General features: G+C 41.0%; 1 protein-coding gene and 1 pseudogene across 1 annotated transcript; one reads left to right on the top strand and one right to left on the bottom strand.

Moving 5' to 3' along the window:
• Window positions 1-2,938: 2,938 nt before the first annotated feature.
• Window positions 2,939-6,463, top strand: LOC115677902 (DNA topoisomerase 2-like). Its single transcript, XM_030601150.2, is given in 11 exon segments — window positions 2,939-2,997; window positions 2,999-3,524; window positions 3,923-4,218; window positions 4,305-4,371; window positions 4,456-4,726; window positions 4,807-5,006; window positions 5,108-5,317; window positions 5,439-5,552; window positions 5,640-5,750; window positions 5,835-5,999; window positions 6,090-6,463. Coding segments are annotated over 11 exon segments (2,340 nt in total). The 5' UTR covers window positions 2,939-2,953; the 3' UTR covers window positions 6,426-6,463.
• A 3,937-nt stretch (window positions 6,464-10,400) lies between these two features.
• LOC115677928 (glutamyl-tRNA(Gln) amidotransferase subunit A, chloroplastic/mitochondrial-like) lies at window positions 10,401-14,891 on the bottom strand (annotated as a pseudogene).
• Between the last annotated feature and the right edge of the window lie 5,060 nt (window positions 14,892-19,951).

Genomic DNA, 19,951 nt, shown 5'->3' with positions numbered 1-19,951 from the left:
GGTGAAAGAAAAAAAGCGAACAAGGGAGAAATTGAAGAGGGAAGAGATATGATGATCTGCTCAAAAACAATTGGGAAGTGAGAAACATGGGATCCATCTTGTTGATGTTCCATAGAGTTTGAGAATTCCGGGAGGAAGAATTCTCTGTGGATTTAATTACAAGAGGTTTAGGCATTTTGCAACCGTAAGTGTTGCTTACAATTAAAAAAGAAGAGACTCCCATAAAGATTTAGCCGATAAATGCGGTAACCTAATTTAGCTAATAAGGAAGTAAGGGACAAAAAAAATAATATCATTACTAGATGTTATTCTTGAACTAGTAATAGAAGCATTTAAACTCAATTCACAACTTAATGAGGTGGATCATATTCAATAACTAATGTGAGATTGATTTACTCCAGTAAAAAAGATTCAAATAAAATTATTTAGGATAATCGGTAAGTCGTGTTAGAATTTAATCTTGTATATTTGCCTTGTTATCCGAATTTAACATAAGGAGTTGGATGTGTAATTAGTTGATCGCCTGATTGTTGTGTGTGCGTGCGTGTGCGTGGGTGGGCCGTGGGCGTGGGGGTTTGTCCGACTCCATTTTTTGAATTGTTTTTATTTCTTTAAATCATTTATTCTTTCTTTCTTTCTTTTTTTTTAACTTTAGTTTATTTTACCTGGCCGCAGCAACAGTTAGGGTTAAAAAACTCATTTTTCCATTGCTCGTCTCCGACTCTGAGTCGCCGCATACTCTTCTTCGACGCCGACATTTCTCTCCGAACATAAGGAGTTGGATGTGTAATTAGTTGATCGCCTGATTGTTGTGTGTGCGTGCGTGTGCGTGGGTGGGCCGTGGGAGATGACATTTCTCTCCGAACCAAATGAAATTTGCCATTTATGAGTCTGTTTCAATCTGCTACGCCATGGGAGATGACACCACGCATCATGCAAACGTAGGCGATTTCATGACAATTTTGGAACTGTTTGTGTATCGTTGGTAAGTTTTAGAGTAGAGATGGAGGTATGTAGGTTTGTCCGATAAGAGAGCAAAAGAAAGAGGAGAGAAAAGGGGTTGGGGGAATATATTTATCTTTTAGGGAATGGCTAGGATAACGGTGCCGTTATATTGAATTTTTGACCGTCGAATGCCAGCCGCAATTTTTAATGGAGGAAAACGGGAGAATGGCTCTACCGATTTCAATTTTTTTTTGGCTGTCCATCCTTTTTAAAGAAGGGAAAAGGCCACAAAAATCATCAAACTTTATCTACTGTGATACATTTACCATAAATCATTTTTTATAACACAAAAAACCTAAATTTGTATCCGCGTGATACATTTACCCTAAATTTCTTTATGTGACACCAAAAATTCCAAACTTATATACGTGTGACACATTTATTCCAATTTTTTTTTTACGATATCAAAAATCCCGAACTTTTTTCCGCGACACCAAATTTTAGGGGTAAATGTATAACGCGGACACAAATTTAGGTTTTTTAGTGGGGGTAAATATATCACATGGATACAAATTTAGAGTTTTTTTGTCACAAAAAATAATTTGCAGTAAACGTGTCGTAACGGGTAAAATTTAGGATTTTTGGTGGCTTTTACCCATTTTAGAATCCCAAACACCTACAAATACGACTTTCAGACTAAGAAATCCCACTCAGTCAAATTCACAAAAATTTATAAATTCGAACCAGCCAGTGCCCCAGTTTCCAACTTTAAGATTAGTGGCTGACAATGCACCGTCAATTTTGTAAAGTAACGGGACGGTTAAGGTAATCATTTTCCTGATTTAGCAAAAAAAAAAAAAAAAGGTAATCATTTTCCTATCTTTTATAGGCATTTCAGACGATTCAATTTAAGGGGGTGTTGCTTAAGCCGTTTAAGGGGGTGAAATTAGCGTCGCCCAAAAAGAATTACATCAAACAGCCAACTGTATACTTTCGATTTTGGTTGTTCTTTCTCGTAATGTGCATATCTGATAAATAGGATGAATATTATTACCAAACGTTAAAGAATAAGAATTGTTCGGCGTGCCGAATACTGAATGTTCATGATGTCCTTAAATCCCACACCCAAGTTCCATACTATTGAGTCCCGCTTGATCGAGCGATTAGCTGAAATAGCAACAAGCGAAATAGAAGCACCCGAGTGTTCTTTTAATCAATATCATGCTCGTTTTTCCATCTCGTGTGGAAATTTAAAATACTCCTCCGAATTTTTTAAGAAAAAAAAGCTATGAAAAGAATTGTGAGTGAATTAAGAAATAAAATCTGATTATATGAATAGCAAGATTTAGAAAAAAGTGAAAGAAGAAAAGAAAAAGAGAAAAAAAATACGATAAAAAAAAAGAATAATGACATAAATAGTTCCCGAATTTGTCAAAATGCGCAATATAATCCTTAAACTTTAAATTCGTTCAATATAGTCCCTGAACTTTAGTCTAATGTGCAACGTCGTCCTTGAACTTTTAATTTATTCAATGTGGTTCATGAACTTTTGGTACATATTCAATTTAGTCCCTGGACTGTGTGAAAATGTGTTTAGTGTCGTCCTTCCATTAATTCAAGTTCAGTGACAACATTAAACATTTTCATACAGTTCGGAGACTAAATTGAATATGCACCAAAAATCCATGGACCATATTGAATAAATCGAAAGTTCATGGATAGCATTGCATATTGAGCTAAAGTTCAAGAATCATATTAAACAAATTTTAAAAAATTTAGAGATCCCATTACATATTTGGCCAAAGTTTAAGGCTCGTAGAGTAAGCGAAACTACTAGAACCGAAAAGCAAAAAGGCGCCTCAATTCGAAATTCAAACTCAATCTCTGTCCTTGACCAAAAAAAAAATAAAATAAAAAAAAACTCAATCTCTGTCTCTCTCTCTCTCTCAAACGGTAAAACCATCATTTCTTCCTGCCCCGGTTCGAGACCCTCTCAATCGCCGCACCCATGGTGCAGACGTTCCCTCTGCAGACCAGCAACATCGCCAACACCGGCGGCGGCGGCGGCGGCGGGGGGGCGGAAGGGTAAGACCATCGAGGAGACCTACCAGAAGAAGTCCCAGCTGGAGCACATCCTCCTCCGCCCCGACACCTACATCGGCTCCGTCGAGAAGCACACCCAGGCGCTCTGGGTGTACGAGGGCGACGAGATGGTGCACCGACCCGTCACCTACGTCCCCGGCCTCTACGAGATCTTCGACGAGATCCTCGTCAACGCCGCCGACAACAAGCAGCGCGACCCCAGGATGGACTCCCTGAAGGTGACCATCGACCCGGAGAGGAACCTCGTCAGCGTCTACAACAACGGGGATGGCGTGCCCGTGGAGATGCACCGGGAGGAGAAGGTCTACGTGCCGGAGTTGATCTTCGGGCACTTGCTGACCAGCAGCAACTACGACGACACGGTGAAGAAGACGACGGGAGGGAGAAATGGGTATGGCGCTAAGCTCACGAATATATTCTCGACGGAGTTTGTCATTGAGACGGCGGACGGCAAGAATGGCCTGAAGTACAAGCAGGTAAAAACGATATGAAGTACTATGAAGTAGAAGAACCTGCGTTATCTAGACTAGTTAAGCTTCTGTTTATTCGGGTCTTGGATGCGCCTGTGTTCCCATTTCCTCTAGATTTCATGATGTGGGATTCCTTCAGGTTTATTTCTTGATGTTAGTTATGTACATTGCTCTGATGGGAAGGTTGCTGTCTCTGTTTAAGCTGCCCTTGTTTGGTCAGGATGGTGCTGTCTTGTTTTTTGAGGACGTCATGCAGTAGTTTCTGCTTAAGGTTGTTGCTACTTTGTTTTAGGATAGTAAGCGCGCTCATTTCGGTTTTCGGTGGAATGTTCTCGCCATTTTTATTGGGTTAGTGGAATCAATTTGGTTGGACTCCTGTAATGATCTGCTCCAATGATTCAAAGGTTTTCTCAAAGAACATGGGAGTAAAAGGTGCACCTGATATTAAGCCTTGCAAGGCGGGCGAAAACTGGACCAAGGTCTCATTCAAACCAGACTTGGCAAAGTTTATTATGTCCCACCTTGAAGATGATGTGGTTGCTCTGATGAAAAAGCTCGTCGTTGACATGGCTGGGTGTCTCGGAAAAACCGTGAAGGTCGAGCTGAATGGGAGAAGGGTTCCTGTCAAAACATTTGCTGAATATGTCGGCCTGTGTCTGAAATCTGCCTCTAAAAATAGACCAGAATGCTCCCTCCCAAGGTTCTCTCCTTTTCTTTTCGTTTGATATTAATCATTTTGTAGTTTGAATTGGTATTCTGAATGCTAAATTTACTTGACTGGATCAGGATTGAGGAGACTGTGAATGAGCGGTGGGAAATCTGTGTAAGCCTAAGCGAAGGACAGTTTCAACAGGTACTTTGAAATATTTATCTTCGTAACAGGCAAATATAGAGCTAGTACTACTGAACGAATTTGACATTGTGAATTCTACAACAGGTCAGCTTTGTGAATGAGATAGCTACAGTTAAGGGAGGGACGCATGTTGATTATGTGACCAATCAGATTGCCAACCATGTTATGAGTGTTGTGAACAAGAAGAACAAGAATGCCAACCTCAAAGCCCATAACGTTAAGAGTCATTTATGGGTTTTTGTCAATGCCCTCATTGACAATCCTGCATTTGACTCTCAAACCAAGGAAACTTTGACACTTCGTCAGAGCAGCTTCGGGTCCAAGTGTGAACTATCTGACAAGTTCCTACAAAAAGGTTGGACCCTCTTTAGTGAATTTAATGAAGTTGATCGATTAATTTTTAGGCGACTCTTGTTTATGCTTGCTATAATGCAGTGGCAAAGTCTGGAATTGTTGAGTCTCTCCTCTCATGGGCAAATTTCAAGCAGAGCAAAGACCTAAAGAAAACTGATGGGTCGAAGAGAGAGAACCTCCGTGGGATTCCCAAGCTCGAGGATGCTAATGACGCTGGAGGTAGAAACTCTGATAAGTGCACCCTGATTTTGACAGAAGGAGATTCAGCAAAGGCCCTTGCAGTAAGTGCTGGTACCTTTTGGATGTGTTTCTTGGAAAGCTTCTTAAATTTGCGGCTGAACATTTCTCAAAGAGTTGGCTAACCAAACTGAATTTTATGCAGATGGCTGGGCTTTCTGTTGTCGGTCGAGATCGTTATGGTGTGTTTCCTTTGAGAGGTAAATTGCTCAACGTGAGGGAAGCCAGCCATAGTCAAATAATGGAAAACAAAGAGATACAATTCATCAAGCAGATTCTTGGGTTGCAGCAAAATAAGGATTATGACAGTGTCAAATCGTTAAGATATGGTCATTTGATGATAATGACAGACCAGGTTTCACTATTCTATAAATTTTGTTCTGTATAATTTTTTTGTCAAGCTTGTGCTACTACTGCCAATGCTTGTCATGGTATAGTCACTGTGTATATATTGCATTCTGGATGTGCATTTGCAGGATCATGATGGTTCCCACATTAAAGGCCTCTTAATTAACTTCATTCATTCATTCTGGCCATCCTTGCTCAAAGTTCCATCTTTCCTAGTGGAATTTATCACTCCCATTGTCAAGGTAGGGATGATTAAATTAAATCAATCATTTAAACCGTTCTTAGTAGATGGGAAAAAAGCTTAAAGCCTTCTCTAATTGTAACTACAGGCTGCTCATAAAAATGGAAGAGAATTAAGTTTCTATACAATGCCAGAATATGAGTCTTGGAAGGAAAGTTTGAGGGGCAATGGAAGTGGGTGGTCAATCAAGTACTATAAGGTTTGTCTACACTGTTGAAGTATAACTCAGTTATTGCCAAAGTATTTGTACTGGGTAACATCAGTAGTTGAATGATTTCTGCAGGGGTTGGGAACAAGCACCTCAAAAGAGGGGAAGCAATACTTCCAAAATCTTGAAATGCACAAGAAGGATTTTGTCTGGGTTGATGACCAAGACGGAGATGCAATTGAGCTTGCTTTTAGCAAGAAGAAGATCGAAGCAAGGAAGACTTGGCTTCGTCAGTTCGAGGTTGGAAGTGCTGTCTGAATCATAAGCACAAGAAGTACTTATTGCATTTTTAGATGTGACTTAATGGAATTATGGATATGTTTCCCGCAGCCTGGCACTTATCTTGATCAGAAGGAGAAGCTCATTAAGTACAGCGACTTTGTTAATAAGGAGCTGATATTGTTTTCAATGGCTGATCTTCAAAGATCAATTCCTTCCATGGTCGATGGCCTCAAGCCAGGTCAAAGGAAAATTCTTTTCTGCTCATTTAAAAGGAATTTCATCAAAGAGGGCTACGAAGCTGGTATGGCAAAGATGTTGCTGGAGAAAGTGCAGTGTGACCATCGCAGAAGATGGGTGGAGGGGCTCCCTGAAAAACTAAAATCGGGTACGTCGTCGTTTGGCCTGCTAGCATTAGCATGTGGAAAGTTAAATTTTCACTGTTGAACAACATCTTCTCCTCGTTGTCTTGCAATTGCAGGGTATCTGCGCTTTTTTGGGAAGAAACGACCAAGATTGGACGTTTTTTTAGCATTTCGGGAACCGATGTTCGCCGGCATCTCGCCTCCCATCTCCAAATTGGGCTTCAGGCAGCCGGGCTGACAGTGTTCAGGAGCGACGATTTGTCACTGATTGGCTCGGATCTCCACTCCCAATTTCCATGGTGCCATTCATGAGTCCCGCATCTTTGTGCCGGATTTATCTGAGAACTTTGCATCGTCCTCTTGGTGTCTGGAGGAGCTCGCATGGATGATGGAGCTGATGGAGACGAAGGGACGGCCGCTCCTACCCTTATTTCATAAGGTTAAAGCTTCGCAGGTTCAAAGCATTTCCCATCCTTTGAGGAGGCCATGCTCCAGCACAAGATTCAGCAGGACGAAAGCACCTTTGAGTGCTAGGGCAAAGCATTGAGGGTTGTTGGGACCTTTAAAGGATGAGATTCGGATTATGTAGCCCTTGGGAATGAAGGGGAGCTTATCAAGGTGGTTGTCAAAGAGGTTCTGAAGCAATTGCGCAAGATCGGCTAATGACAACCACCTTGATAAGCTCCCCTTCATTTCCAAGGGCTACATAATCCGAATCCCATCCTTTGAGGGTCCCAACGACCCTCAATGCTTTGCCCCAACGCGCAAAGGTGCTTTCGTCCTGCTGAATCTTGTGCTGGAGCATGGCCTCCTCAAAGGGATGGGAAATGCTTTGAATCTGCGAAGCTTTAACCTTATGAAATAAGGGTAGGAGCGGCCGTCCCTTCGTCTCCATCAGCTCCACCATCCATGCGAGCTCCTCCAGACATCAAGAGGACGATGCAAAGTTCTCAAATAAAATCGGCTCAAAGATGCGGGACTCATGAATGGCGCCATGGAAATTGGAGTGGAGATCCGAGCCAATCAGTGACAAATCGTCGCTCCTGAACACTGTCAGCCCGGCTGCCTGAAGCCCAATTTGGAGATGGGAGGCGAGATGCCGGCGAACATCGGCTCCCCGAATGCTAAAAAAACGTCCAATCTTGGTCGTTTCTTCCCAAAAAAGCGCAGGGAAGGTCTCTGCCTCAATTGCTCTTGAAGTTGTCCTGTGGTTTGTTAGGTACATAGTTTTTCAGATGATTCCGATTCAATTTTGTTGATGATTAAGACAGCTGTTAAAGGGAGGAGATTAGTGGGTTGTGTTGATACTAGACAGAAAGCTTGAACAGTTGGATATAGATCTCTTTGCTCCCACTGGGGCACTTGGTGATTAGTTGTTTGGTCTGATATTAGACAGAAAGCTTGTAAACACACTATGTTTACTCGCGTTCAGATTATATGCAAGCACTCCAAGCATTTCACTATTCGAAGCATGCCTTGCCATAATTCTTGCCTGTCGGCTATAAGGTGCATATTACGGCTGAGTAAACCTCCTTTGTCAAAGAGTCCATGACTCCATCTTCTTCGTTGTCATCCGAATTTCTTCTCAAGTTGGCGTCCTATCGAGGAATATGCAACTGGATACTGACGTAACTGGTCAACGATGCATGACTAAGAAGATACATAAATAATTCTATGTTGGGGAAGTCGAGCCATGTCCACTGATTTAACTATCTGAAGTTTTGTCTGGAAAAACTTTTTCCTAGTAGAGCAGAAGCCTGGAGCGAAGCCATCGAGATGTCTAACATACAGTTAACTTAGACTAACTTGACGACTAGAGGAAAGCTCTCGTGTAAATACAATTCCAAGGGTTGGTAAGAGATTGTGCATAAACTAATTCAATGACTTCCCCTAAATGATGACCTCCCTGTCCTAGGTATCAGAAAAGCCTGAACCAAACCTTGTTGTGCAGCAAAAGTATTGCAGTTTAGTTAATTAAGAAGAAAAGGTGAAGGAGAAAGGAGAGATGATATGAATGCAGAGTCCAAACATCTTACGATTGATCTTTCCACATCTGATCCTGCTTTAATAATGGTAAATTAAGAGTAGCATTCAAAATTTTAGCAACAGCAACGCCCTTGCATATCTGCATATAGAAATATCAATAAGATGGATTCTCACTTAAGGGCAGGTTGTACACGCTGATCATATTCGATGGTCACCTTCACGGAGTCCATCCTCGGGTTGCGTTGCTTGTTGTTGGCGGCCATGGCACTTCTGACATGCAAAGCACGAGAATGCACTGGCCAATGCCTCAAAATCATCTCTCCCTCCAGCTTCAGAACTCAGAGTCAGTCGAAGATCACAGTCCAAGCCTATAGTAGGCATACACTGATCCTCATCATGGATGGATGGAAGACATCTTCTCACTCCGATTCGCATTGACCCGAATCTTGAGCCAATCGACATGAGATTAGGTTATAACTTCCTTTTAAAGATATCTAGAATTAGATGGTCTCGAAATCGAATATCTTTCGAGTGCTTCACAATCACCTTCCTGTGCACCCACACCAGTGGGCGGATTTGAAGAGTCATTAACCAGCTTATTTTCCTTTACATTAACGAGCAGCACCTCAAAGTTTTCCCTCCAAATCAGCTCATCAATTTTCGTTTTCAGCTAAATATCACATCCCTCCTCAACTAAAAAAGAAGATAAAGAAACGGTATTTCTTCCGTATTCTCGCTCGATTGGACATTCCATATGTGGAGCTAAAATAACTTGATGCTTGCTTTTGTACAAGCTGTACACCAAAAAAAAATTGGCTTTCCGGACAGCTTGGCCCAAGTGCTTCACTCACACACAAGTAAAGAAGACAATTGGAAGTTTCCTCAATGTGCTCCACGACTTTCCAAGAAAACATACCACAAAGGAAAGAGGTTAGTACATGCTTTTATGGATACTTCCAAATCCTAAGCAGGAAAAAGAATCACAAGAAGCTTAGAGCACACGGAAAAAGAAAAACATTTATAATCGAAAAGAATCACTACAATTGTACAAGTTCCTAATTTGGTGTTGATCCGCGCGGTCGGCTAATATAATGGTAGGGATGGCCAATGTCTCTATCGAAGATTGTACTTCCATTCACCACTGACCCATCTTAACTATGAGTTCTTCAAATGTAAGTGCGCGAAAACTGGGTACACGGCTCAAGTGCAAACTCCAACTCTGCAGTCCCACTTGGTAGTATGAAGGCAGCAAGGCAAAGATAGATCGAATTCACCCTCAGCCTTCTAGCAAAGTTGTCTCAATGCCTTTAAACTTCATCTTCCCATACACACAACCTTCATAATCAATCCACTAGCTTTGTGATGTCACCCATGTAAATTAGAAAACCTAGCACACATCTTCATCCTCGATAATTGGAGGGGTACATCTATGACCCTGAAGGGTCTGCTCAAGACATGCCCGAGCTTGAGGAATTTTTCCTGCATACAAATCAAACCATTCTTTGTCTTAAGAAAAACGCAGGTAATAAAATAATGCACGACTGGTCTCTATAAGGAAACGTAAGGAGGAACTGTGCACTTGATAAGACAGACAAGTAACTTTAGTATCAGGTAAAAACTTAACCGGATAAGAGAGAAGCAAAAACCTCATCAAATGTTGCACCGATTATCTGGACACCAACAGGAAGGCCGGAGGGTCCTCCATCAACAAATCCAGATGGTGATACTAAAATAGGTAGACCAGCCAAGTTAACATTCACATGTTCCAGTCATAGCGTATCCCATCTATACAAGATAGTAATGAAAGACAAGTAGCTTAGTTACAATACTAGGCCTAGGCCAATAACGCCGAAATCGTGCAGGTCTCAATTCTATGCATTCTGTGGACTCTAGCAAAGTCCTATGTGATATGTGTAAAATTTAGTGTATTGGATCAAGGAAAGCAGGTATTTCTCTTATCATAGACCATAGACAGCTGTATCAAATGAATGAAGTCTGTTCAGCTCATATCATACAAAGCTTGGACAGGACAAGGAAAAGAGAAGGGCAGGGCATGAATACTTACTGTCATTATGTCTCCAGCATACATAGCCAAAGGATTGTTCTTCTTTTCGCCTACAATTGGAATGCGCAGTTGAATGTAAGATGAGTAATCGGACTAATCAAGGCGGAACAGGCACAAAAGGAAATAGCCGCATATCAATTTTGTAAGCAGCTGAAGGGGCTGCAGGAGAAATAAGAATGTCATTTTCATCCAATGCAGCCTTGAAGCTTTCCTGAATGATTGTCCTAACCTGAAATATTAAAAAAAAAAAAACCAAATGAGATTTCTAATGGATAAACCTTAAGCAAATCTAGAACTCCTTAATTACTTTAAACGCAAAAACACATGTAATCTCCATTTTACAGGTTGCATGCTATCTTCCTTTCTTCCCCTTTCTTGTTTTTTGCCGATATGCATACAAGCAAGTCAAATATAACAGTGATATGGAGGCAATAAAGGAAAATGCTATCTTCAGCCCACAAAATTCACACTCTTCAAGTTGAATAATGAAAGAAAGAAAAAGGGAGGATACCAATCTACAATAAAATCCTAGTACCTGCTGAGCACGCTTGTAGTAAGCATTATAGTAGCCAGCAGATAGAGCATATGTTCCCATCAAGATTCTCCTCTTGACCTGTTAACATGAAAGCAGATTTCAGAGAGACGCCAGGGGCAAGAACAATGGCAATTTGCGAGTCAACCACTTTCACAAGCAAAGCTACAACAGACTGAAATTAATAAGAACATTGAAGAATTCTTGATGCAACTTCACATCAGATGTACCTCAGGGCGAAAAACATCGGCTCAAGAAACACCATATAGAGAACTGAACTCATCAGCAACTGCTTGGCTCCTAATAAAGCCAACAATTAACACAGAGATCTATCTACGTCTCACTCTCGATCTCAGTCTCTATCTTGTATAATAACTATTTCTATGAACAACAATTTGCAAATATTTGCAATATCAACTGAATCAAAATAATTAAATAACGAATGACCACAACTGTTAAATTGTCAGGCTAGAATCAGCAAGGAACATTCCAGATGTTTTATATACCTTACACCATCATAACGTGACAGGTTAGGTAATGATTCAGATGATGCCAGAAAATAATAGGCTGGTAACCCAAGAGAAAATAACGATGGCAATGACACCTGCAAAGAGAAGTCGAAAGCAGAATTCATAAAAATGTATCTTATTTTGAAAGAGACGTAAGAAAGAAGCATCACATTTCACTATAACAAATGAACAAATTAACAAGAGGACCTCTTCGACAATGCATCCTAACTCTTCCGTATTTGACGCAGCAGCATTAATCATAGCTACTACTCCCAAATCTACACCACTGCCTAGAGTCTCACATGTGAGACCAACTTGCATTCCTTCCAGAGGTTGGTCTTCCAATGTATTTGCAGCAGTAAAGTGAGATATAAAATCCGGACCTCCTGAATAAGAAATTGTGAAATCTTCAACAAGTGACTGGAAGAAGCCAAATAAATCTTCAACGGACACATAAATTCAAGGAGTTTCTGAATAAATATTGAACAATTCTTTAACAATTACGAAGAACATTGAACAATTCTTGATGCAACTTCACATCAGATGTACCTCAAGGCCAAAACCCTCGGCTCAAGAAACACCATATAGAGAACTGAACTCATCAGCAACTGCTTGGCTCCCATACCTGACTACCATTGCAGAATAATATGTAAGAACTAAACAAAGCCGACAATTAACACAGAGATCTATCTCCGTCTCGCTCTCGATCTCAGACTCTATCTTTTATAATAACAATTTCTATGAACAACAATTTGCAAATATCTGCAATATCAACTGAATCAAAATAATTAAATAACGAATGACCACAACTGTCAAATTGTCAGGCTAGAATCAGCAAGGAACATGCCAGATGTTTTATTTACCTTACACCATCATAATGTGAAAGGTGAGATAATGATTCAGATGATGCCAGAAAATAATAGGCTGGTAACCCAAGGGAAAATAACGATGGCAATGACACCTGCAAAGAGAAGTCGAAAGCAGAATTCATAAAAATGTATATTATTTTGAAAGAGACGTAAGAAAGAAGCATCACTTTTCACTATAACAAATTAACAAATTAACAGGAGGACCTCTTCGACAATGCATCCTAACTCTTCTGTATTCGACGCAGCAACATTAATCACAGCTACTACTCTCAAATCTACACCACTGCCTAGAGTCTCACATGTAAGACCAACCTGCATTCCTTCCAGAGGTTGGTCTTCCAATTTATTTGCAGCAGTAAAGTGAGATATACAATCCGGGACCTCCTGAATAAGAAATTGTGAAATCTTCAACAAGTGACTGAAATAAGCCAAATATATAGGGACGCCGAACGGACACATAAATTCGAGGAGTTTCTGAATAAATATTTCCGTGAGGAACAATTAAAATCAACTTTTGATTTATCAATTGCCCAAACGAGGCTCATCTTGCAGACGCTGTAAATTATAAGTTAATGAATTGGTTTGGAAAAAAATGCGCATGTCAAGAGATTTTAGAAAGAGCTTGCTCGCTTGCTGCTGGCGGCATCACGTCTATCGTGACCGGAAATTGCATTGAGCAGAATTGCGGTATCAGCGATTAATGAACCAAAGCACCCAATGTCATCCAGTGATGACGCATATGCCATGAGACCATATCTCGAGACACGTCCATAGGTTGATTTCAACCCAACAATGCCAAAACACTCCCTCCAGCATCGCTTCCAAGTGCCAACGTACACTGGCTAGCAGAAACAGCAGCAGCCGAGCCTCCTGAGGATCCTCCTGGAACTCGAGATGCATCCCAAAGGTTTGCAGTCACCTAACAATTGAGAGATGTATCACCTGAGTGAACCAACAACAGTTACCAGATGGAAGTAGCAAAACAAAAGGTTACGATCTGGCACTACCAAATCCAAAATGCTTCAAATCCTAGATTGTGCGAAAATGCAAAACCATTCAAAAACAAGCTTAAAACACGGTCTTTTAAATGGTTACACTGAAGATACCAAAGAATAGAGGACAGCACAAACATAGGATATCAAGATACCAACATGTACGAGAACCGTATCAAAAGTGAAAGGCAAAAATGAGAGATGAAAAATGTATCATCGGTTCTGACTAATCCAAAAGTGCCAACAGCCTAAATAACAAAAAATGGGATAGCAAGCATCCTAAGTTCCCAAGTGCCTAACCCTGTTAGGTTGGTCCGGGATAAGGAAAGGAAAAATTAAATGGACAAGGTGGACGACTAAGGTTTGATCTCCACGCCACTCGGTACAACCATCAACCCAAGTTTTGGCTCATCTTTTCTAGACCACGAGGTTAGTAAGTATTTCAAGGGTCCGGGTTTTATCCACCTATTGTCATGAAGAAAACAAAGAAACTTAAGTTGCCCGGCATCATTCCTTTATTCGGCTACAGTTGTTGATATTCGTTTGAATTGGGTTTATCCCAATAGAGTCTAGGGTGAAGATTAAGCTAGCTCTCAAGCGCCACAAGCTCCGGATGTAAAGCTCCCCTGGATAAGAATCAAGCAAGGAGACTCAACTTTCTTATCAAAAGATAGAAATGAAAACTCGGGTTTCGAGTATGTCACCGGAAAGAAGAAATTCCTCGTTAATTTCACCGTTTAAAACTCCTGGATTTTCCTATCCGACATGCACACCGTGTATGTCTGGGCAATGAAGCAGATTTCTAAGTTTTTGAGCTTTGAGTTGGTGAATTGTCTCAAAAGTAGATAAGATTCATCCATATACAGAAGTTAATGTCGGGCTTTTACCTACTTCCAGGATAAAAGGCTACAGATAAACAACATTAGCATGTCGAGTTACTCTATAACGCGTAACATAGAAAAATTCAAAGCTGATCCTTGATGCCCTCGGATTCATTATCAGCTTCCGAGAAAGAGAAATCGATTCAAACTAGCTTGAGTTTCATCCAAAAGAGTAAACGATCCTAAAGCATATGGCAACACCAAACAACAAACTAAAGACGAATTGCATTGAAAAACAGAACGAGCGAAACAAATTCAAAAGGCCAGAGGAAAAATCCCGGAGTCCAAACCTGGCAGTGGTAAGCAGACCCTTCAGGGGTATACTCCCCATCATCCCGAACTCATCCAAATTCGTCTTCCCCAACACAATGCTCCGCAACTCCCTCACCTTCCTCGCCGCCAGGGTGCGGGATGTCGGCCGTGCAAATGTGGTCCTTGACGCCCCGGCTGATCTTGATGTCGATGGACTGAGCTTCCCTCAGGACGGGAGTCGGAGACGTGGAGGGAGGAGTTGATGAGGTGGGGGGTCGGTGAGTAGGAGGCAGGCCAGGTAGGACACGGCGAGGTGGACGGCGGTGATCTGGCGGGATGGTGAGGACTATGGAGATTGACGGGGGGTGGTGGCGACGTGGAGGGAGGAGATTGGTCAGTGAGGAGGGGACGGGGCTTGAGGGGCGTGGATGGGGCGGGGCCGGAGGCGACGGAGCTGGGATTGGGCCGGAGGCATTTGGTTCAATGGAGAATCGGCAAGATAAATGGTCCGACGGTGATTGAGAAATTTAGACTCCCTCACCCGTGCTGCTATGATAAGGAATGATTTCAAATGAGCTCAAAGTCCCACGTATCTTTAGACTTGAAATATCCGAATTTTCATGCTTATTTGTGTTGGAGTTGGTAAATACTTCGGGGAGCCTTGTTTCTCATACCGAGCACGCTCATATGAGCTTAAGGAAATCGAAGTATGAACCGACGACAAGTGACCCTTGCGCACGGAATGTCGGGGGTCCCGCTGCCCAGACAGCGGGCGGGGGTTCCGCTCGCGCCCCCGAAACAGCATCGGTTTTTTAAGTTTGTGTTTAAGCTGATCCGTTTGTTGTGGGATCAAAGGAATTCGGATAGGCTTGAGCTTTATGCCCATTTTAAGTAATATATATATTGTACCCGTATGAGAGATCATTATAATGAGTGGTTGTGGTTGAAAACCTAAATATCATATTAGAATTCATTTGCAGGACGTAGCCCTATTCTGGGGTGAATCTGGGTAAACTCGTGCGTCAATTTTTTCTATTATCTATGTAATTATTCTGATTCGGTCTCGGAGATAACCCATCAATTTGTACGTCTTCTTTTTTTTCTTTTGGCTTACATGGACAGTGGATTTTTCAAATGTTAGATTTGTTGGTTGCAACTTACAATAGGTGTTAGATTCTACTTGAAGATATCACTTTTCAAGGAGTAAAAAAGAGTAGAGATATTATTTCTATCCTCCTCCTTGTGGTTTATCTCCTCTCTCGAAGTCCTTAATTCAAACCAAGTGTATTAATATCATCCGAGGGATTACGATCCTTCATATTGTCGTTCCCTGTTAAGATTTTGTATGCACATGATGTGGAAAACACGAGCTCACATCACATACGGGAAAAAATCAGCCGAGAGAAGGCATCCCATCCCCAACCTTCATAATCATGTAACTTCCTGTCTGTGGTTTCAACACCGTGATTCTCTTTAAGGGGATATGTGTATCACGATCTCAACAAGGTCGATGGAGAAATCTTAAATGAGAAGATCCCAATCCATTTAGCAAACTCGGGCAACCAGAGAGAGAGAGAGAGTGGTTCATTTTCATGAACCATTAGAAGGAAATTGAATACATCACCATCCAATCCATACGTTTTCCCCCATCATATTTTGTCGTCGTCATCTGATGGGGACGACGGGACATTAGATAAATTTAGTCAAATTTGATATCGTAGAAACTTACTTAAAAAATTTTGTTTCTGTAAAAGGATTTGATTGGACAAATTAAAGATACATGGGCTTGAATGAAAAAAGCATGAATGTACAGGGACGAAAAACCTATGTATCATACACATGTCTCGATGAGTTTTTCTTGCCATTAATGCTGAGTTTCTTTTTGTTTCTTGTTTTTTTTTTCTTTTTTTGCATTAAATATGTCAACTCGTTGTGTATAGTTGCTAGAAAAATATGATTATACATGTCCAATGTATATGTAATTATGATCTACGATTATGGAAGAGAGTTTTTGGTCATTAATGTTTTCTTTTTCTATGCTATTAAACATTCGATCTCATTTAATAATCAATTAGAATGGTTTTTCAAAATGGTTTCTCGCTAGCTGTTGTTAGAAGGGTTGACGACTAATCGGGAGAAGAATAGCAGAAGTATCAAAAGTTATGTACGGTGCTCACTTTAGTACCAAAAGTTTTTGTCAGCTCACTTAAGTGCCAAATCGGAGGAAAAATGATAACTTAATACTAACGGCGAGATATTCCAGCCAAAATTAATACGTGGCTTTGTAATTAAATCTTATAAATGACTTAGCAAATTTTTTAAAAAATATAGTCCATGTGGACTTCAAAAACGATGCCGCATTGCCTACGTGGCTCGGACATCCAATGCGACGTCATTTCCCCTGGTTAACAAAACGACATCGCACGATCAAGGATCAAATTAGGGCTGGTCTAGTCGTCGTTCAAGCGAAGGAAGTCATCGTTGTTCAGTAACGGTCGCTTATAGTCGCTCGATCGGTTGCCATCGTCGCTTGCTCTGCCGCCGTCGTCGCTCGCCGTCGCTTGCTTGTCGTCTCTTACCCTCAGTCATTTAGGTTTGTCATATTCTCTTCATGGCTCAATTGGATCGACTTGCTCCGTCGCCGTCGTCGCTTGCCGTCGCTTGCTTGTCGTCTCTTACCCTCAGTCATTCAGGTTTGTCATATTCTCTCCATGGCTCAACTAGATGGAAAAATTAGGGCTCCGAGGGTAAAACTAGGCCTCAGGGGAGAGAGAAATAAGGAATATTGGTGCAGCCGTGGGTATGACGGTAGTAAAGAAGGAATCACGAAATCGTGATTGTGGGGACGCCAGTGCTAGCTATGTGGCTTCGTTTCTATTAAACGATATCAACTGAAGTTATTTTATTTCGACAATCGCAATTTGTTTAATCATTTAGTTGCAGTTGTGGGGACCTCCATGTGAAATTGTTGGCTTTTGTGTATTGTGGTCCCAAAAGCTAATATTAGTTCAAGCTTGAGGCTCGCCTGAGGCCGGCGAGGCCTCGGCCTCTCCAGATCATGATCAAATTAAGCAAAGAAATTAGGCTGAGTTTTCATAAGCAAACCCCGATGATATAAACATGACACCGAACGATCTTTTAGTAAAAAAGGGTCACCAAGAAAATTGCAAGCTATAAGGGAGCAATAAATGATTAAAAACAATAACATGCATGGTGTTCTAGACTCTCCGGATGGTCGTTGTCCTCTTTCAATTAGATAATACCAATCCTCAATTGCCGTGTCTATCTTTCAATTTAATTCAATCACGTAGGAGTCGGTTCGGAGTTCAACCTGAATATAGGTAGGCCCTTACTGAACACCGAACCAATATTAGGCAAGTCTATGAATATTAAGACCATCCAAGGCTGAAGGCTGTATTGTTAGATTGATAGGGAAACTAATTGGGATTCATCTGATCCCCCCCCAAAAAAAAACAACTGAGATTAGACTTTCAACAATTACGAAACTCATGAGATTGGACGAAGGTTCTATCCATTTCCTAAGTACAAAGCATTGAAGAAGAAGAAGGAGGAGGAGGAGAAGAAGGAGAAGATGAAGACGAAGATGAAGAAGGAGAAGAAGGAGAAAGGAGAAGAAGAAGAAGAAGTTCTATCCATTTCCTAAGTACAAAGCATTGAAGAAGAAGGAGAAGGAGAAGGAGAAGGAGAAGCCGAAGAAGAAGAAGGAGAAGGAAGGAGGAGAAGAAGAAGGAGAAAGAAGGAGAAGAAGAAGGAGAAGACGAAGGAGAAGAAGACATTTTCATCCATTCGATTTGAACTTGGCATGAGTCATGAGAGTCGATCAAGACATTTTCCACCACGATCGATCTTCGACACCGAGTTAATATGACACAAAATGAAAGGTGTTACCACGAAATGAACTATGATTCAACTTATCCCATACTTGTTACTCACAAAGTCAATACGGCAATTCAGTTACGATGTCTTATCTCCTCATACCTCATGTAGAGTCCATATAATATTTTACCATATTGTAGTCAATGAGAGGATAGTATGAACCCTCAAGGAATTATATATCCCATACAGGCACATTTAGTGCGACTTGTGTTTATGTTTATCATTTTCACCACGTCGGCTACATGATGCTTTGATCGGACTAAATTGGCATCCCATCGATCCTTGCTTGCAGTTAATTAACATGCTATGGTTCACGATTTACATGTTCTATAATTGCAGTGCGTACTTTATTCATTCTAATAATGTAATTCAAAATTAACTATCCCCGCACCTTCCTTGATTTGCTGTAGTTAATTATTGATAATCTACAGAGATGAAAGGTGACCAATTTGCCTCACCCTTACAAAAATAGTATTTCCCGACAGTTAATTCGACAATGAAAAAAATCTTTTAACTATAAGTTTCGTCTATTGCCGTAAACTAAAAAAAATTGTGGCAATCACTCGGACCTGTGGCCCGAAATGAGTTTTCATTGCAAAATGTATGACCTAATGTCAAGAAAACAATTTTCATGGCAATAGAAATGCTTTATATGGCCACGAAAAAAAATACTTTGATAGTGACTAAGGTAAAATTTCGTGGCTAAAGAGTTGCCCTATCGACGCCGAGCATGCGACCACGATAAAGCCTTTTTAGCCACAAAATATGTATATTCGTGGTTAAACACGAGAGATACTGGCAAGAAACATTTACCACGAACATAGTTTGGTGGCCAACAGGCAAATCAGTTACCACGAAATTGCCGTTCGTGGCTAAAAGTCAATCCGAGTTCATATCTTTCGCCATGAAACTGAAAAATTCGTGGCGAATAGTCAAAGCTGCTGCCACGTCTGTTTTATTCGTGGTAACAGGTCTAACCGTCGAGCACGAAAATTGTCTCCGCGGTTGAAGGTGAGACCTATCGCCATGAGAGATCATTTTGTGGCAATAGGCCCGTGACTTTCTCTTTTATCTTCCCACGTTGCACACAAAAGAGGAAAAACTTTGGACTTTCCTCTCTAACTCACGGTCCGTGAGCAAAAGAACATGGAGCATGACCGTGTCTCACCGTAGGTGAGGTGAGCGAATCCAAGGGAGCTTCAAGAAGAAGCTGAGCTGGAGAAGGCCAACAGAATCAGTTTTTGAGATATTCCCGGATAAAGAACAAAAGGGCGGGAAGAGAGAGGTGAAAGAAAAAAGTGAACAAGGAAGAAATTGAAGAGGGAAGGGATATGATCTGCTCGAAAACAATTGGAAAGTGAGGAACATGGGATCCGTCTTGTTGATGTTCCATAGAGTTTGAGAATTCCGAGAGGAAGAATTCTATGTGGATTTAATTACAAGAAGTTTAGGCATTTTGCAACCGTAAGTGTTGCTTACAATTAAAAAAGAAGAGACTCCCATAAAGATTTAGCCGATAAATGCGGTAACCTAATTTAGCTAATAAGAAAGTAAGGGAAAAAAAATAATATCATTACTAGATGTTATTCTTGAACTAGTAATAGAAGCATTTAAACTCAAATCAC

This window comes from Syzygium oleosum, unplaced genomic scaffold (assembly GCF_021117445.2).
Source record: "Syzygium oleosum isolate NSW1041296 unplaced genomic scaffold, Sole_v2.1 Sole_v2.29, whole genome shotgun sequence".
Classification (NCBI taxonomy): Eukaryota; Viridiplantae; Streptophyta; class Magnoliopsida; order Myrtales; family Myrtaceae; genus Syzygium; species Syzygium oleosum.
Note: the sequence above shows the minus strand (reverse complement) of the source record. Positions and strands in the feature narration are given on the sequence as shown.